Consider the following 23,784-nt stretch of genomic DNA (forward strand, 5'->3'; position numbering starts at 1 on the left):
TCTTAACTCATTTCACTCGCAAGACCAGAAACTGGGGGACTTGTGTTAAGTAAATAAAAGCACAAGATCGGCCATGCTATTAATTCCGCCCCTGCATGGATCACCTCAGCCAAATGGTACGAGCAGGACACAGGGATAAACATGAGCCAACCAGAGACGAGTACCGACCAGGGTAATATACCGACCAGAGTCATATACCGAGCCGATACCAATCTCCCAAAAAGCGGGAACACAATTCCACAGAATCACGGTAGTTGCGCTTTTCCCAGAATCGTTGTGGGAGATGCGAGATCCCACGTTTGCCCACAATGAAGCAGTTAAAGTCCCATGAGAGGTTGCCACTACCCGCAAAAGGGGGAATGAAGGGTAAATGGAAACGTGGGACAACGGCTATAAAAGAAGGAGAAATCGATGAAGAAAAGGGAGACAAAAAAAATTGAGAGAGGGAAAACGCTGCCAAATTGCAATCAGACATTTTTCTTACAAACTTCGAATAGATTAGAAACCATCCTTGAATCTAAATTGCACTGTTTTCCCGTAAACACCTTGTGCTAACTTAGGCATCGGAGGGTTTACGCCGGCAAAACCACCGGCGTCTCTGATCCGTTTTTGGTGAACGCATGTCTAGTAAGAGAAAGGAGGGCGATTCCAACCCCAGTGGTTCAAGCAACAGTTGATAACACAAACGTTGGTGAAAGAATCTGGTCGGTCAAAAGGCGAGCAGATTTAAGCATCAACAATAGATTTTCTTAAATTGCCAAGAATGTGCTCTTGCTGTCGGACAAAAGTTTGAGTTCAGGTAACTACTAATTCTATACTGTTCCATTTCAGTTTGATTACATTTATTAACTGTTTGTAGCTGAATTTTGTAATGAATTTCCTTTTTCCATTAGATTGATCAGGTCAGAGCCCATTCAGTTGTTTGTTGGGAAGAAGATGGGCATGGTTGCATGCAACCTATTTGTAGGTTCAGGTAATCAAAATTTAAATTCATTTTTTCTGTGCTAGTTGTACATCTTAGTCTTGAATTCTCAGAATTGTTTTTCCATTTCAAGAATTCATTTTTTCTTTCTTTTGGGTTGCACTAGAACTATGAATTTCAGTTATACCATGCATGTTCAAAATGTCTTTTGGGTGCGAATATTGCAGCCTTTAAGTTGTATTAACTTTTCGAAAGCATTCAATTTCTTGTTGAGTTTTTTTTTTTTTTAACTTGGGCTTAGCATTCCCCCTTTACTACCGTTTGACCTAAATCAAAGGAGTTGCTAACTTGTTTGCATTTCATTTGTCAGATGGCTTGTTAAGCTGATTTGAGCTATCACTGCTGATTAACAACTCCCTTCAGAAGGTGCTCGGTGCTCACATTGTGATATGCTTCGTCTTGTACTTCTTGTGTCATGCTTCTCCGAAAGTAGCAGATGTGATAAAATCTATTCGAGGCGGTCTCTGTCTCAGATCATCAAATTCCAGTTTTCTGCCACTGGCAACACGACCTTTTGAAGCATCTGTGTATGCAATGTCTAAACTATGGCGGATTCAATAATCTTGCTTTGTTCTTTGTGTTTTTCCTTTCGACCAAGAATTGCAGAAAAATTTCATTTTACATTACATCCTCCTGTCAATGTAGTTTCTGAATTTTATCACTTACATCCATTAATCTTTTTCAACATTGTACATAGCTTGTCTATTGTTTTGAGATTCAAACTTGTTGAATTATTTAACGTAAAGTCAGAGCCAACCTAGAGTTGTGACTTAATAATAAAAAATTCAAGTTGCTCGTAGATTACACATCAATCTAGACTTTGCATGTAAATGAAATTCATATTATAATCTCCTCTGCCAATTCTTCATTATATCTCTAATAAGAAGCTTAAAGAGGTAAACAATAGGTTGGGATTGTGGTCGATTCTCACATAATCGCTTATTTGAGATTTTGTTCCTCAATTATGTCCGAGCTATCAAATTAATTTGATAGAAATAAAAACATCTGTAAAAGTATTTTTTTAGAAGTGATTGTTTTGTACGAAATTTTTTAATGAAATTTCTTTTTAAAGAAGAGAAAAAAACTCCATGGATATGAGCTGTGAACAAAAAAAGAAAATTAGTGGTTTCATGAGAAATTATTTTTATAAATGTCAAAATTTTCATTAAAAATGGTGTTAAAAAAAAAAAAAAATATATATATATATATAGTAGTTTTCTGGTCAGAGATTTTAAAGTACGGGAAAATCAGGAAAAACTTTAAAACCACATGACTTTAAAGGCTTACAGTTTTAATCTTTTAAATTCATGCGATTTTAAAATTTTTTTGTATTTTTCTGTACTTTAAAATTCTTAACTGGAACATTTCTCTATATATATATATATTTCTTTTATCTTTTATATAGACCTGTTACAGTTACACATAATAGCTTTTGGGCCCTCAATCTGAAGGACTAAGCCTGTCAAGTCCAACAAGTTTCAGCCCAAATGAATTATTCCTCCAAAAACTCGCAATAGACAGCAGCTAGGTATAATTGATTTGGGCTTGTCGTTTAATCTTTCCCATAACATTTTGAGAATCAGATATGCTGTTAACAGATCTACGACTTGTCGTCTAATCCTGGCACTTCACCACCATTCCAGGTCTGTACTATAGTTCAATTAGCGCAAACTCATATCTTCAAAGAATATCTCTGTTGGTTCGAGTCAGCCTGGATTGCATATAGGTAAGCTCTGATTCAATTTTCATGTAACAATGATACTTTGTTAGTAATATATGGAAGAGTAATTAGGTGCTTCCAGTCGCGTACTTTGCATACGCGTCAAGCTCATTGATGGGAGTTGTGCTGAGAAGTTCAAAGCTACCCAATGGGTTCTTAACAAGCTACAGTCACGCATCATCTCTTCCCGTATATATATATATATATATATATATATATGAACAACTCAATTTATATATAAATTAATGCAAAGTATGGGAAAATGCAAGGAATTGATGTGGACAACGAGACTCATAAATTATAAATAAAATATTCCTGCTGATATTCAACAGAGCTAAAGAAAAATATATAATTCATTTTTTATTTTAATCAAACTCTCTGCATGGATGATAATTCATGCTGTTCCGCGTTTTTTATTTTGTTCGGTTGATAAGAAAATTGGTACCAAATGAAGGAGAAAATGTTTATGAAACTGATACTGTTGTGGTCCAGCGGCGTTGCTTTTATTGTTCCACGTGTCCCTACCTTATATAAGGGTCTGCATGGTTGAATTTCATAATAACTTATTCCTTATTCTGATGACATTTTCATTAGTTACATATGATGACATTTTTATTTATCAAATGTTTGATATAGATGCTCCGGGTGACTTGAGATTTATAATAGTATATCTCTTAAGCCATAGAAAATTGTGTTGAAGATGAGACTTTCAGAGTAAACTTAATTAATTATGCAATTTGTTTAGGTAACATTTGGTTAGGTAGATGAGAATCAACATCAAACATTTGACTTCTGAGTTTCTTTTTTTCTAGCTTAGAACAAAACTGGTGTCTCTTGGTTAATTGTTTGGTCTTATCATTTTCTTTGGGAGATAAGCCTGATTTTTTCTTTGGATTATAGACTAAAACCCATGGCTATCGGTGAAATCTTTCTCACTGCATTCCTTAAGGTGTTATTTGACAGATTGATGTCCCGTGAGGTGATGCACTTTGCACGCCAACATGGGATACGTTCAAAGCTTGAGAAATGGAGAAAGACGTTTTTGATTTATTCAGGTTGTGCTCAGTGATGCACAGGAGAAGCAACTGACAGAGAGGGCTATGAAAATGTGGCTGGATGAACTTCGAGACTTGGCCTATGATGTAGAGGACGTACTGGACGAGTTTACTACTGAGGTATTGGCGCGCAAGCTAATGGGGGGACATCATGCTATCACTGGCAAGGTTGAAAACCTCATCCCTAATTGTCTTGTTAACTTAAGTCCAAGTGCAGTGAAATATAATGTTGGAATGAAGTGCAAGATAAAAAGCATCACTTGCAGGTTAGAAGAAATCTGTAAACAGAGAGTTGACCTTGGATTGCAAATCATTGCCGGAATGTCATCTGCTACTGCATGGCAAAGACCACCCAGTACATGTTTGCAATCTGAAGCTGCTATTTATGGAAGAGATGAAGATAAAGCGAAAATACTAGAAATGGTGCTAAGCGATGAGTGAACTGGTTTGAACTTTGGTGTAAGCCCTTGTCGGCATGGGGGGCATTGGTAAAACAACTCTTGCCCGACTTGTGTACAATGACAAGGAAGTGGAAGGTTTTAACCCAAAAGCATGGGTTTGTGTCTCTGAGGACTTTGATGTCTTGAAAATCACAAAGGCAATTCTTGAGTCAGTCACTTCCTCACCCTCCAACCTGAAGGATTTGAATCAAGTACAGATTCAACTAGAAAAGGCAATAGCTGGACAGAAATTCTTGATTGTCTTAGATAATGTTTGGAGCAAGAACTATGGGTTGTGGAAAACTCTGAAGTCTCCCTTCATGGCCGGGACACCAGGAAGTAAGATAATTGTGACAACTCGAAGTGTTGATGTTGCATTAACACTGGGACCCATTGATTATTATAATCTTGAGCTTCTATCTGATGATGATTGCTGGTCTATATTTGAGAAGCATGCATTTGAAAATAGAGATGCCAGTGCACATCAAAATTTGGAATTAATTCATGCAAAAGTTGTTGAAAAGTGTAAAGGCTTGCCACAAGCAGCAGCGAATCTTGGTGGTCTTCTATGCTGTAAACAGAGAGATGATGAATGGCAAGGCATACTGAAGAGCAGAATATGGGATTTGTCGGAAGAAAGTGACATTCTCCCGGTTTTAAGGTTGAGCTACCACCATCTTCCTTCACATCTAAAAAGATGCTTTGCTTATTCCGCAATTTTTCCAAAAGGTTATGAATTTGAGGAGATGGAACTTATTCTTTTATGGATGGCAGACGGCCTTATTCAACAATCAGAAGATAACAAGCAAATGGAAGATTTGGGCCACAAGTATTTTCGGGATCTATTGTCAAGATCAATTTTTCAGAAATCATGTAATAACAGTTCTAAATTTTTGATGCATGATCTTGTCAATGATTTGGCTCAATGGGTCTCTGGTGAAACAAATTTTCGGTTGGAGGATGAATTGAAGGCCAACAAACAACCAGAAAGATTCAGAAGGGCTCGACATTCTTCTTATGTTTGTGGTTATAGTGATGACTTCCATAAGTATGAAATCTTCCCTGAAGTTGAGTGTCTAAGAACATTCTTGCCAATGCTCAAGGGTGATCATACTTGTGCTCGTTTCATATCTAACATGTTCCTTTCTGATCTGTTGCCTAAGTTCAAAAAGTTAAGGGTGCTGTCTTTAAAAAGTTACCATATCATCGAACTACCCAATTCAATTGGGCGTTTGATGCATCTGAGATACCTTGACATGTCTAATACTGCAATAAGAAGTTTGCCTGAATCAACATGTTCATTGATCAACCTACAAACTTTATTATTGAGACGCTGTTTTTATCTGATGAAGTGGCCTTCAAAGGTGATGAATTTGATCAATTTACGTCATCTTGATATTACAGATGTACATCTAATAAAAGAGATGCTGTTAGGAATGGAAGAATGGAAATGTCTTCAAACGTTGTCTAATTTTATTGTTAGTGAAGGTTCTGGATCTGATTTGGAAGCTTTGAAGAATTGAAAGTCTCTTTGTGGAAAGCTTTGCATTTCAGGATTAGAGAATGCAACTGATTTGCAAGATCCAACGAAAGCCATATTAAGTGATAAGAATGACTTAGAATGCTTGGTGCTAGAATGTAGGTATCCATTTAGAGCTTACTCACAAAGTGTACTCGGCATGCTGAAGTCTCACACAAGCCTGAAAGAGCTGACAATCAAATGTTATGGTGGCACAAGATTCCCATCTTGGGTTGGGGATCCATCATTCTCAAACATTGTGATGATAACTTTGGAAAGTTGTACAAATTGCAGATCCTTGCCTTCACTTGGGCTATTGTGCTCACTTAAAGCCCTCACCATTAGGGAGATGACTGAACTGAAAATCATAGGTTCTGAGATTTACGGAGATGGTTGTTCAAAGCCTTTTCAATCTTTGGAAACTCTTTGTTTTAGGGATTTGCAAGAATGGGAGCTCTGGGATCCCATTGGAAAAAATGAGTATGTGGAAAGTTTCCCGCTTCTCCGTGAGCTTTCCATTGTGAAATGTCCTAAACTCTCTGGAAGATTACCTGATCACCTTCCTTCATTGAAGAAACTTGTGATTAGTGAATGTGCACAATTTGAGGTTTCTTTTGCAAGCCTTCCAGTACTCTCTGACTTGTCAATAGATGGATGCAAAGGCCTAGTCTGTGGTAGTCTAACTCACTCCAAATCTTTAAATTCTGTGACTCTCTCAAATATTTCAGATTCTGGAGATTGATCAACAGAGAGTTTTCAGAAGGTAGAATATCTAAAAGTTGTTCGTTGTGAAGAGCTTATATACTTGTGGCAAAATGAGATTTGGCTGGAGAAGACTCCTATAAGACTGCATGGTCTCACCTCTCCGAAAAAGTTATGCATTGAAAATTGTCAAAGGCTTGTTTCATTTCAAGAAGTTTGTTTTCTTCCAATTTTGGGTGAACTGGAGATAAAAAATTGCAGTGCTCTAAAGTTCTTGCCTGAGGGAATGAAGCACAACAATGTTTGTCTTGAATGTCTGCTAATTGAAGGTTGTAATTCTCTAAAATTTGTTGTAAAAGGCCAGTTACTTTTGCCTCTGAAAAAGCTTCAGATAAGAAAATGTGAGAAATTGAAGCATTTGTTGGATGATAGAGGGCACATTAACAGCACCAGCACATCAATTATCAAGTACTTGTATGTCTCCTATGGTCCGTCTCTCACATGCTTATCATCCACTGGTCAAAATTCGATATTGTCCAAAGCTAGTCTCAATTGCAGGGAGGTCTCTTGGAGAGAATATGACTTGGAAATTTGAAATTCGTAAATCCATGCCTGAGAGCCCGATAAATCTTGAGTGTCTTCATCAGATTTACATATGGGATTGTTCAAGCTTCACTTCCTTTCCCAGAGGGCTTCCCAACACCCTATCTAGAATTTCAATTGGCAAATGTGAGAATCTTGTTGCCTTACCTGACCGCATGCACAACCTCAGCTCTCTTCAAGAATTAGAAATTTGTCAGTGTCGAAGAATCATGTCCTTTCCTAGAAGGTTTTCCCACTTCCCTAACAACACTTACAATTGAGGATTTCAACTTGTATAAGCCATTGATTGAGTGGGGACTACACAAACTCACTGCTCTGAGAAATCTCTCTATTGGCGGATGCCTGGATGCAGTGTCTTTTCCACAGGAGGAGCTGGGTATGATGTTGCCTACTTCTCTTACTAAGCTCGCCATTGCAAAATTCCCAGAATTGAAGCACCTGTCTTCCAAGGGTTTTCGGAACTTGACATCACTTGATCTTTTGCGGATTAGAAATTGCCCGAAGCTCACATCGTTTCCAGAGGTTGGCTTGCCATCCTCACTTTTGCAGTTATATATTGATGGATGTCCTTTGTTGAAAAAGCAGTCCAAAAGGGATAAAGGCCTAGAATGGACCAAGATAGCCCACATCCCATGTGTTAAGATAGATGACAAATTCATCTACAATGAGCATGAAGAAGGATGAAATTTATCTGATTTACAAAATGAAGAAAGTTAGCAGTTGCAGAGATTGACTCATTCTACCCTATGCTCCATCATTCATGGGTCTGTCAAATTCTAACTCCTAAACCATTATTCAGATTTTGATAATTACAGTGTGAATCACATCACCCATTCTAATTTTGTAAAATTTAATCTTTTTTCAGCCTTTCATAATTACTCTCTGGCCTAACGCTACTTTTATTTTCATTTTAACTTATCAGATGAATTTGACAAGTCGTAAATGATTGAACTGTTAAGAATGCATTCACATTGTTGTAGAAAATGAAGGAAGCTCCTTAGTAGTACTTTGTTGTTTCATTTCTTTTTTCCATTAGGCTGATTGTAGAACTATATCTGAAATTGACTGATCTTTTTTCTTTCCATTTTGTTTACTTCACAGAGAGCATGGTTGTTCGCTAGAAGATGATAGAAAAACTCAATTTGTGGGTAAAGTACAAAACTGAGATTTTGGTTTATGTATTAGATAATAGGAAAAATACATGGTTGCTTTCTTTCAGCGACACAGACCCAGCTTGTCTGGTACTGATTATGAAAAGTATTTTTAATATGTTTGTTTTATTATTTTACTTGCATCATCTTGTGTTTAATCATGCTTACTGTATTACTCTTTACTTATCAATGCCTGCAATTTAATCTATCGAATGTTTTTGCTATTTTTCAGGCTAATCAAAAGCTCAGAGAAGTAACATCCAGTCCCCAAATCGAAAATAAAATGTAATTGCTTCTTTACATGTAAAGATTCTCACTACTTAAATCTGCTGATATCATAGTGGTTGGTTTGCAATGCTAATCTATTTTTCTCTGACAAGATTATTGCCCCATGTGTGGATCATCAGCAGCAATGTCCCTGCATAGTATTTTGAATTGCTTCTTTCATTTTTTAGTGAATGTTCCTTATTGCGGTTCTTTTATGATTTCCAGTGGGAAGCGAGTGTGACTATTTGAATCCACCCTCTGCAGAAAGGCTCTTATAATTGGAGACTTTAGGCCCAGTGGCAGTTGATGTAAGCATTCTTGAAAATGGCTTTTTCTTTTCTTCTTTCTGAACTTAACTGCTGATTCTTCTTGGTTTATTTAGCTGTTCAGTCAAATTTCAACCTTCCAGTTATCATATATATACTTCATACATAGTAAGGTTTGTTGATAAGGTTCTTTTGACTCTTCAGTTGATTGGTTCATTTTATTCATGAGAGAAGTGAAAAAGTGACTGTAATTTCTGGAACAGACACTCTTCGTTCTACATTCCACAAGCATCAAGGTGAGAAACAACAACTGCATGTAGACAGTTTTTCTCCCATTCTTCGTTACATCCCTAAACTGGTTCCCTATTTTCCTTTATTTTTTTTCCCTTTTCGATAATTCTTCACTCTGCAGCATTTGCTATCGACTCTGCACTTTCAAAAGCATCATTTCTTCTGAGGAGATCCCAGCCTATTACCGATTGAACCCTGAAGTTGCAAGTTTCTAGTCAGCCGCCATTCATGATCTACTAGAGGGCATTTCAGATATAATCCACTGACCACATGCCAGTGAGTATGGATATGGATGATGCAATAGCAATTCAAGCTTTGCTTTACTGCTTTCTGTTAATAAACATAGCCACTGAATTTCAACCAGTTGCATCTTCCAAATGTTTACTGCATTCTATATAGTTTGTTTGGTGCTTCTTTGATGCTTTGAGCGAGATTCAGACTTACTAAAACAAATATGTTGACAGTTAATTCTGTTGCATTGCATCATTTGAATTGTATATGTTTTTTATCTCACTTTTTTTTTAACTAAGTAAACCTTTCATTAAGAAAATTAAGTTGTCAGAATTAGTCTAATTAATAAAATTATCATATTTGGCAGGGCAGCATGAAAGAGATTACTACTGGGTTGTTTTAGAAATTTAGAACTTCATGAAAGCTTTTAATCAGATTGAAGTCCCGTATATGTTTAGATCTTGTAATTCAATTGCTCATTCTCTAGTTAAACTAACTTTAGAGAAATACGAAAATGTTGCATGGACGGGTTCATACCCTTATGCCCATATTCGCTTCATTGATTTAATGGAATTTTCATTCATTCCCCTTCGAAGAAAAAAACATTATCACCCCAGTTAGAAAATATTGAAACGTCCAAGAGCAAGAGAGTAGTAGTAGCCAAAAGTCGCAGATCCATTGGCATTCGTCTTCTTGTTGGGGCTACTTAAGGGCCCATTACAGATTGTCAATTTTGACCTTACTCTTGGCTGGGGACCTGTATAATCAACTTGGGTTAAGTCATGCCGGCAGGCTGCACGAACTTTGGGTTTGATTTGAGAGGATGGTTTTGTCCTGTACAATACAATCAAATCTTTTAACATGTATTAATTTTATCTCGTACTTAATTAATTTTTTTATTGACATTAGTTGAATACCTCTAATGGGACTTGGCTTAAATTGGTCTATGAGTGTAGTCTTTTGAAGAATTTATCATGGACTATCTTTTATTATTATTATTATAATGTTTAAGGAATTCCTTACCAAATCACTTTAATTTCAAAGCTATTATACGTACAATACATGGTATGATATGAAAAAAGAAGAATCAAGAAAATTTTACGCTAAGAAAGCCATGGGAAATTCATGTAAGAGAGCTTCCTGCCGAAGTAAAGTCACCTAAAGAAGAATTCCCACCATCTTTCTTCCTGTAAATGACAATTATACCCCCCCACGAAATCTCCCTCCCAGAACAAATGAATTTGCCCCCCAAAACAGACAAACTTCAAAGTAACGAGAGAATGAATTAAAAAAAACTTAATGGCTTTTGGAAAACGTCAGCTCTGACCCATTCAAAGCTTCTTGGTCGATCGATACTTACTACGGAGTAATTTTGTTAGGGATGGCAATGGGATGGGAAGGGGAGGGGAGGGGAGGGGACCAATTTCTTTGTATTCATTTTCGATATTTTGCGTATGTCCCCGTCCCCGTCCCCTCCCCGTCCCCGTCAGAATTATTTGAGAGAATCTTCATTCCCTCTCTGAATAATAACAGGGGATCCCTGAGGGTCCCCGATCCCTGAATAAATAATACATTCTTTTTGTTTTCAATTTTGAGTTAATCATATTAAAATAAAAAATTCAAATAAAAGTAAAGTTCGAAATATATCTTACATTAATATCCATTACAAAAGTCATATACATTAAATTAGTAAGTAACGCAGCATGCAAGGGATACAAACTTCTTTTACAAACTATCATGAACAAATTAATAGTCTAATACAAAATTGTTACAAATAAAATCGAATTTAAATTCAAAATTAACTTTTTCAATAGTGGTGTGGGCACTTTATAAATGTTGACTATTCCTTTTACAACACAATAGTTAAATCGGAGCAAATCAAGAGTAAATATTAGATTAGATTAAATTAGATATTAAAATTGTGATTCGTTGTGGGCAATTATAACATCTAAAAATAAATAAAAAATATATTTAAGTTTAAAATATTTAAAGAATATTAAAATTAAAAAAAAATTTGGGCTCATAGAATCTACTCGGTATTTTTAAAGTCCTAAATAAAAATTTAGGATTTTAATTAGTTAATTAGGCCTAAAAATTTAATAATATAAATATTTTGATATTTTTTATTTTTACCAATATTTATAATTTTATAATTTAAATTTTATTATTTATTTATTAGTAATTTTAAAAAATTAAAATAAAATTAAAAATTAAAATGGAGAAATGGGTAGGGGATGGGGATTCCACCTCATCCCCATCCCCTCCCCGAATAAAAAATTGGATAAAAATATTTCCCTGTCCCTTCTCTGAATAAAAAATTGAATATGAAATTATCCCCATACCCTCCTCGAATGGGGAAAATTCCCGAGGGCACCCGTCTCCGTGGGGATTTTTGCCATCCTTAAATTTTGTAAACTGCAAATAAATAAGTGGGGAATAAGCTTTTGTAATCAAATAGGAAGGGCATCCCATTTCGATTGTTTGAGATTGCATATTTTTAATATGTAAAATAAAATTTTATTCTAATTATTCATTTAATTAAATTATTAATTAAGACTCAATTTTAATTTTTTATTTCAAGAATTTGTATAAAAGACAAACAACTTAAATATTCTTCTCATAACAGACCGAAACAATGACTAATTATGACATCAATAAGGTGATAACTTCATTATATATATATAAAAAAAACTTGCTATAATCTTGATTTTATAGTAATTTAATTTATAATTTTTTAATTTGTAATACTTCAACGTGACATGTATATCCATATCTATTATCGATTAAAATTGGCCATTTTGCGATAACCACTTTTTGTACTTAGAAAGTTAACGATAACTATATTAAGAAAAGAAATTGGGATAAAGAAAAAGGCAGAAAAATAACTCAATAGAACTAAACGCGTATGGTGAACTCTCATTGACCATTCTGCCCCTTGACGTACCCTACTAAGCAGGCTCACTGCTTACCTCACCCACACGAGTCATCCCCACCGCCGTCTCATTTCTTTGTTCTCACCAGAAAATAACAATAATGCCCTTCGTAAAGTTCCTTATCGATTCCCCCCTACCTTCCAAAATGTCTTGAATTAAAGTAGAACCTCTCTGGCCGTCATATTAAATGACCATTATACCCCTCACCACCTTCCCAGAAACCCATGGCTGCTGTCCCCAGCAAATGGACCAACCGTCCTTCTCGTCATTACCTGTAGCTGAGTTGTCTCCCATGGCCCTCTTTCTTGGAAGACCCATATCCCTTTCACTTATAAATACACACCCTCATCTCTCACGTTCACTCATACCCATCTCACAAAAATTAAAATTCTTCATTTCTCTGATATAAAAATCAAAGCTTTTTTTTTTCCTTCTTTGTCTGCAAATAAAGATGGCTGCTGCTTCACGAAACTTCGAAGATTGCTTGCCTCTGATGGCCAACAAGCTTGGTGGGGATGGTCTCATAGGAGAGCTTTGCAATGGGTTTAATCTTTTGATGGATGCTGATAAAGGGGTCATCACCTTTGAGAGTTTGAAGAAAAACTCGGCCTTGCTGGGCTTGCAAGACTTGAGTGATGATGATCTCAAGTGTATGTTGAAAGAAGGTGACTTCGATTGCGATGGTGCTCTTAATCAGATGGAGTTTTGTGTTTTGATGTTTAGATTGAGTCCTGAGTTGATGGAGGCTTCAAGGTTTTTGGTTGAAGATGCTCTTGAACAAGAATTCAGAGATTCTCATTGATATTTTGTAATTCGCCTTTCCTTTTTTTTTTTTTTGGGTCATTTTATTATGATGTTTCAAGATTATTTGTGTAATGAAATTTGTTATACCGAAGGAAATGAGAAATATAGAGAACCATTTGCATTTTATAATTTTGTTCTTTTATTTAATTGTTCATTATTGGTACATACTGAAAATGAAGATATGAATTTGGTTTGAGAACTTAGCAAAAGTTACAAAAGGTTTCGTAAATTTGGTATGATTGCGATTCAATTGAGAGATTTAGCGAACAAGTTTTGTTCAATTGTCTCAAGACTTTACCGTGTGGCTACTAAATTTAATCGATTATGGCTCTCCAAAATTTGAATTAGCTTAGGCTAGTTGTTGATCTGAGGAATTTTGGTTTCTGGGTTCAAGCCTGGATAGTCTCCAGTGGTGGAAGCAGAACATGTGGGCTTCCAAATTAGATGATTTGATCTATCTATACTGTGCAATATGCTCCTTCAAATCTGTCTCTTGCCTAAAAAATTCGTACCTTTTTGGCCTTATCAGCAATCTTATGCTTCTGTTTCAGTTCACAGATATCTCACAGAGACCATTGCTGTCTGGAAAAGTCTGGGAAAAGCTTGACACTGGAGCCGGAGGTGAGTTTTATTGGAATTACAATGTCTATGCAAAAATGATTTTAGCAAACCTCGATGACAGGTTGAAGAAAAATTAAAATTTGACAAACTTTATCATAGGAAAGTTCTTGTGAAATTGATGGTCACATCTGGTAGCATCTAGAAATTTCAAATATCTAAATCTTCAAAGGGCCCTGTGATGGAATTGACTTCAAGATTGCTGAATTTTCTGGATACCAAATCTCTGCAAGTGGCACAAGATTAGTTATTGGTGTAGGATTAAGAGTTTATTGTTCTAAACTCAGTATCTTTTTATGACACTGGCAGGTAAGGAACAAAAAAGTCTTACCCTCTACATTAGGACAACGTTCATGTGTAAAAGTCCTGCAATTGAAGAAGACTTGGTGAGTGAAATCTATCAGCGAAACTTTCCAACAAATTCTCTTTGATTTTATGTTCTAGGTTTGAATTTATTTCTCAACAACACATGATTGCTTTACTACAAATGACAAAATGGAAGATCAAATCCAGCTCAATTCTACCAATCATCTCAAAGATATTTCAATCTCAGCCAATTTGTAAGTCTAAGCAGTTGAATTGCAGTGTCACACAGCTGGACTGACCTTTTAAATCCAAGAACACTTATTATTGGCTTCAATGATTTTATCATCCCAGTACATAGGACATTGGACTGGGTTAATGGTTTATCTTCATGTATTTATAGAGATATTGAATTTTCAGCAATCAGTCACTGTTGTTCGAGGTTCCATCACTTTACAAAATTAAATAGCTGCATTCTTGTAAGGGAACATGGTTACATGAGTCCTGAAACATGGAACTTCAGGTCCAAGATGTATCATTAGCCACAGTGCATATATCTATGTAATTTGTTAGACAGCTATAAGCCTTTACACTAATGGATGTACTTTAATCTTTGTTCCTCTGTCGTAAGCTACTTTTTTTCTTGTCTGAATCTTCTTTTGCTTCCAACACCATTACTTCATCTAAGTCTCTCAGTGATGGCAGGACCATAGTTTCAAAAAATGGAAGCTTTGAGCTTGGTTTCTTCAGTCCTGGTAGTTCCAAGAATTGTTACGTAGGAATTTGGTACAAAAATATCCCAGTTAAAACTGTTGTTTGGGTAGCAAACCGACTCAACCCCATCAATGACTCTTCTGGATTGTTAATTATAAACAAGAGGGCAGTCTTGTTGGCCATGGTGCTTATAACTGGCTGTTTGATTCACAAAAGCAGGAGAAACATTGTAGGTAATCTACCGTCACAAATTCATAGCCATTTTTCTGTAATTATACGCCTGCAGTTTCTTTCAATCAGTTTTTATGAGAGTTTTATTTTTCACTACCAAGTCTTCAATAAAATTCTTCACCAAGTCAATAGTCTTTTATAGGCGACAAGAACTATATAGTTGTCTCATGATGTAAAATCAAGAGTGCATATCAATTAGACTGGGTGTAAGCTAATTGAGCTTGCGAATTTTTCTTGTATGAACATCAGGTTTACTTATATTCATTTAGTATTTTATTAATACATACTTCCTTTTTACTAATGGTTCTGCATTTGCTATCACTTGCATATTGAAAGGAAAATACATATTGGATGAATTAAATAGTTTCAATACTATTTTCCAGATAAAGAAACTTCTCACAGAGCAAGAAATTGAAATTTAATAGTTTAATGCAGTCCAATATCCATACTGCGTGTGTTGCTTTCAGTTTATATTGTCCATCATTTTGGACAAAACAGGAAACAACAGTAGAACTGATCAGGGAAATGAAGACCAGAATGAAGACCTGGAGTTGCCACTGTTTGAGTTAGCTGCAATTTCTAATGCCACGGATAACTTTTCAATCAACAACAAGCTTGGAGGAGGTGGCTTCAGACCTGTATACTGGGAAAACTTGAAACTTGCTAGTGAAATGATTCCAAGAACAGTTTACAAATTTTACTCGGTAACTAATTTCTCATATATTTTTTCAGGGCACACTAGTGGAGAACAGGAAATTTCTGTGAAAAGGCTTTCAAAGATTTCTGAGCAAGGATTGAAGGAGTTGAAGAATGAAGTTATACTATTTTCAAAATAACAGCACCGAAATCTTGTAAAGCTTCTTGGCTGCTGCATTCAAGGAGAGGAGAATATGCCTCAACTCTTTCATTTTCGGTCTGGACATCTCTAACCTTACAATTTTCAGTTAGCTTTTGCCTTGATTATAGGCGATTCTTGTAATTTAGCACAGTTTCTTTTTTTTTTTTTAATATATGAAAATTTGGGCTCGGAGTAGTACTAACCTCAGTATGGTACTTTCTAGATCAAACAAGACGTACGTTATTGGATTGGTCCAAGCATTTCCACATTATTTGCAGGACTGCTAGGGTTCTTCTCTATCTCCATCAAGATTTTAGATTGAGGATTACACATCGAGATCTCAAAGCAAGTAATGTGCTACTTGATAATGATATGAACCCAAAAATTTCAGATTTTGGCTTGGCTAGACCTTTCGGTGGAGACGAGACAGAAGGAAGTACAGACAAGAGTGGTTGGAACATAGTAGGTATTTATTGTTTTGTCATATTTACGATTCAATTGCACTGGTTCGTGAAAACTAATGTTTTCTAATCCACTGAAGTGGTTATATGGCACCGAAATATGCTAGTGATGAGCTATTCTCAGTAGAATCCGATGTCTCCAATTTTGGCATTTTATTGCTGGAGATAGTAAGGTGAAAAAAAAAAATATAGAGGGTTTTATCGTTCAGACCACAGCTTAACCTTATAGGACATGTTAGTGAAACATAATCACACACTACTCTTCGGAAGAGGTTCAAGAACGATGTCACTTTTTGACATTGTTTAAATTAAAAAACCATAAATGACTAAAGGGTTTTCATACGCTTTAGGCATGGAAGTTGTGGAAGGAAGACATGCCTTCACGACTGATCTATGCATGCTGTCAATGGTAGGCTTGACTGTTAGCTGCAGCAAGTTCTGGGAATTTCGTTTCCACTTTAGAGGGTGGAGTCCTCCAGAAATAGAAGGGTAAAGAGTAGAGACTAGAGAAATTAGAGAAATAGAGGATTTGTATTTTTGGATTCAGGGAACTCCCTTTTTTCTTGTTCATTCATTTCCTTAAATACTCCTCCAAGAGAGCTACAGACAAAACATATTCACAGCACAAACTTTACAGCACAATATTTTCTTCAACAAACTTGACAGCACAATATTCTTTCTAACAAACTTGACAGCACAGCAAAGCATAATTGCAATAATAGTAAATAACAAATTCAGCATAATATCTTGAAGAGTATCTAAGTGCTGTAATCGGTTGCACCATCATTCCCGCACAAAATCTTGAAGCTTGAAGGGAATTTTAGGCTGTCTCTTAGGCCTAGCTTGAGCAATCGGCTGTGCAGTGGTTGTATCAGTCAAGAAACATGCAATCTCGCTGAAGTGATGCGATGCATCGACAGCATCCCGAGGATAGGCCATGTATGCCCTCAGTGATTTTGATGTTGGGAAGTGAGATTGTGTTGCCTCAGCCCAAGCAGCCTGGTTACTTGGCGGACAGGAAATCAATCGGACCAGATTCTTCATCATGTATGCCTGAATCATCTTCAATTAGTACACTTAGGATCTCAGAGTTGGAGGCTCGATAGAGAATCTATTAGTTACGTGCCTTACCTACATTTGTCTAAAACCTAAAAAGTACATTAGAATATGTGATTTATTCAAACCATTCAGGTAAATGATTGAATGAGAAATGGCGAGGATCCAACGATGTGGTATATGTTTTGCATCTAAATCGGAAGTATCCTAATGTTTATAGAGATTCTGTAAATAAGAGGGACTATGAGAACTAAGATAAAGCAGGACTGTCGAATTTGAGAGAATCAGGGTACATTCAAGTCATAAAGTTGTTGCCATTTTGATTTTCTTCAGCCTGCCACCGAGGATTACTAAAATTCGTTGTTTGCGTAGACAATGTTTTCCCAGTAAACTCACGACCAGTGTCCAGCTTTTCCTCGATTTTTGCAGCCTACAATGTTCTTTGTGAGATATCCGTCAATTGAAGCAGAAACATAAGATCGCTGATGGGGCAAAGCACATTTTCTAGATACTCATTACCGATCACCAATTACAAACTTTTAGACTAAAGAATGTTTTTTAAAGGGGCATATTGGACTATATAGATCATCCTATTTGGGTGCCTCCATGTTCTGCTTCCAGAACTTGAGAACTTGAGACCATCTTAGCTTAAAACCAGAAACCAAAAGTCCTCTGATAAATCACTAGATTAAGCTAATTCAAAGTTTGAAGAGCCATAATCAATTAAATTTAGTAACCAAATAGTTGTCTTGAGACAATTGAACTAAACTTGTTCCCCCAACTGTCTATTTACAAAAAAATAAAAATAAAGTGTTTTGCCCATCCCCTCACTATTAAAAAAAAAAAAAAAAAAGTTTGACTGTTCTCAAATGTTAGGTGAAGTTGAACTTTAAATAGCCCCAGTAATTGCTTTGTATAAAGAGAAGAAACATGAATTTCCCTGGTTTCCTAAAATTCTAGTCTTGTTAGTCATGGTGTAGGATTTTAGTTAATTGTTCTGAACCCTCTTTCCTATTTCATGATGCTGGCAGATAAGGAACCAAACAAGTCTTACCCTCCGCATGAGGGTAAGACTTGTTTTAGGTATCTCAAATGTGTAAATATCCTGTGATTGAAGAAACCTATTCTATTTTCGAAACTTTACAATAAATACTCTTTGATTTTAATGTTCTAGGTATAAATTTATTGTCTTAACAACACATCATTGCTTTGCTACAAAAGACAAAATGGAAGATCAAATCCAACTCAACTCTCTCAATTATCTCAATTATCTCAATGGAATTCCAATCCAGACGAATTTCTAAGTCTACTGAAAATGAATTGCAATGCCACACGGCTGGACTAAGACTAAGTCATTAAATCCCAGATCATTTAATATTGCCCCCATGATTTCATTATTCATAGTATACATGGGACTGGTTTATTGGTCTACCATAGAGATGTTGAATTTTCAGCTAACAGTCACTTCTTTTCAAGGTTCTATCACTTTCCAACATTAAATAATTGCATTCTCTGAAGGGAACATGAGTACATGTATCATTAGCCACGGTGCTTATATTTGTCAGAGAAAGCTCTAAGCCTGTACACCCAATGGATGTTCTTTCATTTTTGTTCATCTGTTGCAAGTTAGTGCTTTTCTTGTCTGAATCCTCTTTTGCATCTGACACCATAACTTCATCTCAGTCTCTTAATGACGGTAGAACCTTAGTTTCAAAAGATGGAAGCTTTGAGCTTGGTTTCTTTAGTCCTGGCAGTTCCAAGAATCGTTATGTAGGAATTTGGTACAAAAATATCCCAGTTAAAACAGTGGTTTGGGTTGCAAACCGACTCAACCCCATCAATGACTCCTTTGGCTTCCTAATGATAAACAAGACAGGCAATCTTGTATTAACAAGCCAAAGCAATATCGTAGTTTGGTCGGCAAACTTGAGCAAAGAAGTCCAGACTCCAGTTGTATTGCAGCTACTAGATTCAGGAAATCTTGTCCTAAGAGGTGAACATGATGGTGATTCTGAAACTTATTTCTGGCAAAGCTTTGATTATCCTTCTGATACATTGCTTCCAGGAATGAAGCTCGGATGGGATTTAAAGACTGGTCTCGAGCGGCGCGTAACATCATGGAAGAGCTTTGACGACCCGTCTCCTGGAGACTTTATTTGGGCAATTGAACGACAAGATAATCCTGAGGTAGTCATGTGGAAGGGATCAAGAAAGTTTTATAGGACTGGTCCATGGAATGGCCTTAGATTTAGTGCTCCATCACTAAGGCCTAACCCAATCTTTAGTTTCAGCTTTGTCTCTAATGATGTTGAGCTGTACTACACATTCAACATCACAAATAAAGCAGTTATCTCAAGGATTGTCATGAACCAAACACTCTATGTACGTCGACGATTCATATGGAATAAAGCAACTCAAAGTTGGGAACTGTATTCAGATGTGCCAAGAGATCAATGTGACACTTATGGCCTTTGTGGCGCCTATGGCATTTGCATCATTAGCCAGTCGCCTGTTTGCCAATGTCTAAAAGGTTTTAAACCAAAGTCAGGGGGATATGTAGACCGATCTCAAGGGTGTGTGCGTAGTAAGCCGTTGAACTACTCTAGACAAGATGGCTTCATCAAATTCACTGAGCTGAAATTGCCAGATGCTACTTCTTCTTGGGTGAGCAAAAGTATGAATCTCAAGGAATGCAGGGAGGGGTGCTTAGAAAATTCTTCTTGTATGGCGTACACAAATTCAGATATCAGAGGAGGAGGCAGTGGCTGTGCCATGTGGTTTGGTGAACTGATTGACATGAGGGACTTCCCAGGTGGTGGACAGGACTTCTATATTCGAATGTCTGCTTCAGAGATAGGTACACGCATAAAATTTGTTTATGTCACTCCATTATGAGAAACTAGGTGTTAGGAGTGCCGCTCCGGTTAGTTTAGCAGTTCCACTTTTTTATTTTATTTTATTTTATTGTGTAATTCATTAATGAGTTCAGATTGAGGCGCTCATTTCACATAAGCAGTTTCTGGGTATAGCTTCTGTGCATAGAATCCTGCTGCTATTTGAATCCTTTTTTCTTAGCTATATGATTATTGACTTGTTTTGCTATATCTGAATACAATACGCTGATCAAGGAGCGAAAGGTGAGCCTACGACAAAGATAGTTGTGATAGTCATTTCTACTGCTGCTCTGCTGGCTGTGGTGCTTATAGCTGGCTACTTGATTCGCAAACGCAGGAGAAATATAGCAGGTATAATAGCACTCCACTTTCCTTCACAAATTTTCATTTTTACCATAGCAGTTTCCTTTCATTCAATACTTGTAAGAGTTTGAATTTCCCGCATCAAGTCGTCAATAATATCCTCCACCAAGTAGATTAAATTTTTATATGCAGCGATAACTGTGAATATGTCTCTAAGGTGTAGAGTTAACACTGCATTTCATTATACCTGCGGCAAGGTAATTGAACTCATAAAATTTTTAGTTGGAGTAGCTGGTTTACTTATATGTATTTAGCTAGAATTATATTAATACATGCCCCTTTTTCACCTATGGTTCTGTTTTTCACTTGCGCTTTAGTACATATTGGATGTATAAAATAGCTTTAATACAAATTTACAGATAAAGAACCTCCTCATTAAGAACAAGAAAATTGTATTCACTAGTTAGTCATTTAATATTGTCTGGCATACGTACTGCATATGCTGCCTTCCATTAATATTGTCAAAAATTTCAGAGAAAACAGAAAACAGCAGGGAAACTGATCAGGAAAACGAAGATCAAAACATAGACCTGGAGCTACCACTGTTTGAGTTAGCTACAATTGCTAATGCCACAGATAACTTTTCAATCAACAACAAGCTTGGAGAAGGCGGCTTTGGACCAGTTTACAAGGTAAACTTGAAAGCTGCAAGTCAAGAATACTTATTTTACTGGGTAACTAAATTCACATATATCTTCCCAGGGCACACTGGTGGATGGACAGGAAATTGCTGTAAAAAGGCTTTCGAAGATTTCTGAGCAAGGATTGAAGGAGTTGAAGAATGAGGTTATACTATTTTCCAAATTACAGCACCGAAATCTTGTAAAGCTTCTTGGCTGCTGCATTCAAGGAGAGGAGAAATTGTTGATTTATGAATTCATGCCGAACAAAAGCCTGGACTCTTTCATTTTTGGTCTGGATCCCTCTAACCTTAAAATATTCAGCTAGCTTGTGCCTTGATTATAGGCGTTTATTATAGTTTAGCACTGTTTTTTTTTTTTTTTTGTGTTTTGTTTTTTTTTTATTCACGGAAAATTCGAGCTGGGAATTGTACTAACGTCTACATGATACTTTCTAGATCAAACAAGACGTACACTATTAGATTGGTCCCAGCGTTTCCATATTATTTGTGGGACTGCTAGGGGACTTCTCTACCTTCATCAAGATTCTAGATTGAGGATTATACATCGAGATCTCAAAGCAAGCAATGTGTTACTTGATCAGGATATGAACCCAAAAATTTCAGATTTTGGCTTGGCTAGAACTTTTGGTGGAGATGAGACAGAAGGAAATACAAACAGAGTGGTTGGAACGTAGTAAGTATTTCTTATCATGTGATCTTTACAATTCGCTTGCACTGATTAATGAAATTTAACTTATATATTCTAATCCTCTGAAGTGGTTATATGGCACCGGAATACGCTAGTGATGGACAATTCTCAATAAAATCCGATGTCTTCAGCTTTGGAATTTTATTGCTGGAGATAGTAAGTGGAAAGAAAAATAGAGGATTTTATCATTCAGACACCAAGGTTAACCTTATAGGACATGTAAGTAAAATGCATACTACATTTTCTAGCATAGTTTAAACTAATAAATCATAGATGACAAAAGAGTGTTTGATATGTTGTAGGCATGGAAGTTGTGGGACGAAGGCATTCCTTCACGATTGATCGATGCGTGTATTCAAGACTCATGCAACCTAGCTGACGTAATACGATGCATCCACATCGGTTTGTTATGTGTGCAACAGCATCCAGAGGACAGACCATGCATGCCCTCTGTGATTTTGATGTTGGGCAGTGAGATTTTGTTGCCTCAGCCAAAGCAACCTGGTTACTTGGCGGACAGGAAATCAACGGAACCATATTCTTCGTCAAGCATGCCTGAATCATCCTCAACTAATACATTAACAATCTCAGAGTTGGAGGCTCGATAGAGAATCTATTAGTAATATGGCTTATCTACATTATCTAAAACTTAAAGAACATTATCGGTAATATTTCAACCATTTGGAATATCAGATTTACTCAAACCGAGGTTCAGGTAAATGATTGAATAAGAAATGGTGAGGATCCAACGATATAGTATATGTTGTGTTTCTAAATAGAAAGTATCCTAATGTTTATGTAGAAATTGTAAATAAGAGGAATTGTGAGAACTGAGACAAAACATACTATTATATTTGAGAGAATGAGGGATAGACCTTTTTGTTTTTTCTCTTTATACAATGCAATATACTAGGGCTATTCAAAGTTTAACTTTACAGACCATTTGAGTCGAGTCAATTTTCAAGCCGCCGGTGCAATTACAGAACATATATTCTGAAGTTTTGAATGATCAGATCCTTTATGGCTTAGTACTTAGGAGTAAACTTCGTTATGTGTTGTGATTAATTGTACAACTCTTTATGGTGTGTTTATCAATTGGTAATCGGAATGAGCTTGAATAAGAATTGGTTAGAAGCACCATGAGGTATGAGAATCATAATAAATTATTTATTTTACTATAAGAATCGAAATCGAAATGAACTGTATTTTCATTTATGTGTTTATTTTGTCTTAGAATAAAAATGAATTGTTACAAGTTACTAAAATGACCTTGATGATTATTGTCATTATTCATTATTATTATTATTAGTAGTAGTACTACTACTACTATTATTATTATTACTACTGGTACTATAATATTTAAATGGGCTAAAAAGATATTTTTAATTTTTGCTCATGATACAAATATTAATTCACTCCTCATTCCCACTTCTCCATAGGAATGTGATTCTCATTCATCAATCCCACAAGTAAACACACAATTACTTTCTAACAAATTCATTTACTAAATCAAAGTTCATCAATTAAAAAGAAAAAATAAATAGCGTCATAGAGTTTTTTTTTTTTTTAATGGGCAAAGACAAAAGTAATTTTTTTAACCTCTAACTCCCCAAATTTGAATTTGGGTGCTCAATCAAAACAAATTGCTTAAAAACCATCCGGCCAAGTCCCTAGAGCAAATTAAATATATACATAAATGATCAAAAACATGTGCTTTTTTTTATTGTGTTTCTTTATTATTGCAAAAGGAAAATAACAATAATAATAAGCAAGAAGTTGATAAGTTATTATAATTATTAACTTTGTGAAGAACCAATTGAAAAGTTAGTTTCTAACACACGGTATATTTTTCACCAGTTTGATTTTTTTTTTTTTTGGGTAAATAGTAGAGGAGTTACAAAACCCAAATTAATTTTTTAACTTCCTCAACTCTCTGAGGATTATTTTAAATTTGAGTAAGGACTGAACTTCGCTTCAACAAAGCCCCCATAAGAATCCGTTCCCACACCGT

At 35.9% G+C, this 23,784-nt stretch overlaps 4 protein-coding genes and 1 long non-coding RNA gene across 5 annotated transcripts; all 5 read left to right on the plus strand.

Annotated features, from left to right (window-relative positions):
- Positions 1-2,581: 2,581 nt before the first annotated feature.
- Positions 2,582-5,720, plus strand: LOC18054414 (putative disease resistance RPP13-like protein 1). The gene is made up of 2 exons (XM_024177825.1): positions 2,582-2,708; positions 3,666-5,720. Exon 2 carries the CDS (start codon positions 4,233-4,235, stop codon positions 5,718-5,720), a length of 1,488 nt encoding a protein of 495 aa, XP_024033593.1. The 5' UTR covers positions 2,582-2,708; positions 3,666-4,232.
- Positions 5,721-6,208: 488 nt separating this feature from the next.
- Positions 6,209-9,474, plus strand: LOC112095529. The gene is made up of 6 exons (XR_002903904.1): positions 6,209-7,785; positions 8,123-8,169; positions 8,405-8,457; positions 8,665-8,747; positions 8,910-9,001; positions 9,118-9,474. It is a non-coding gene; the product is annotated as an uncharacterized LOC112095529 (long non-coding RNA).
- A 2,748-nt stretch (positions 9,475-12,222) lies between these two features.
- On the plus strand, positions 12,223-13,106 carry LOC18054415 (calcium-binding protein PBP1). Its single transcript, XM_006452020.2, has one exon. The coding sequence runs from the start codon at positions 12,612-12,614 to the stop codon at positions 12,960-12,962; it is 351 nt and encodes a 116-aa protein (XP_006452083.1). The 5' UTR covers positions 12,223-12,611; the 3' UTR covers positions 12,963-13,106.
- A 283-nt stretch (positions 13,107-13,389) lies between these two features.
- LOC18054416 (receptor-like serine/threonine-protein kinase SD1-7) lies at positions 13,390-16,463 on the plus strand. The gene is made up of 5 exons (XM_024177826.1): positions 13,390-13,585; positions 13,892-13,968; positions 15,298-15,454; positions 15,563-15,743; positions 15,892-16,463. The coding sequence occupies exons 1-4, from the start codon at positions 13,390-13,392 to the stop codon at positions 15,664-15,666; spliced, it is 534 nt and encodes a 177-aa protein (XP_024033594.1). The 3' UTR covers positions 15,667-15,743; positions 15,892-16,463.
- A 2,261-nt stretch (positions 16,464-18,724) lies between these two features.
- Positions 18,725-22,381, plus strand: LOC18054417 (G-type lectin S-receptor-like serine/threonine-protein kinase At4g27290). The gene is made up of 7 exons (XM_024177589.1): positions 18,725-20,042; positions 20,314-20,430; positions 20,917-21,074; positions 21,145-21,355; positions 21,521-21,758; positions 21,842-21,992; positions 22,076-22,381. The coding sequence occupies exons 1-7, from the start codon at positions 18,776-18,778 to the stop codon at positions 22,379-22,381; spliced, it is 2,448 nt and encodes an 815-aa protein (XP_024033357.1). The 5' UTR covers positions 18,725-18,775.
- The last annotated feature ends 1,403 nt before the right edge of the window (positions 22,382-23,784 follow it).

The sequence above is a fragment of the Citrus clementina genome, unplaced genomic scaffold (genome assembly GCF_000493195.1).
Source record: "Citrus clementina cultivar Clemenules unplaced genomic scaffold, Citrus_clementina_v1.0 scaffold_1, whole genome shotgun sequence".
In the NCBI taxonomy this organism is placed as follows: domain Eukaryota; kingdom Viridiplantae; phylum Streptophyta; class Magnoliopsida; order Sapindales; family Rutaceae; genus Citrus; species Citrus x clementina.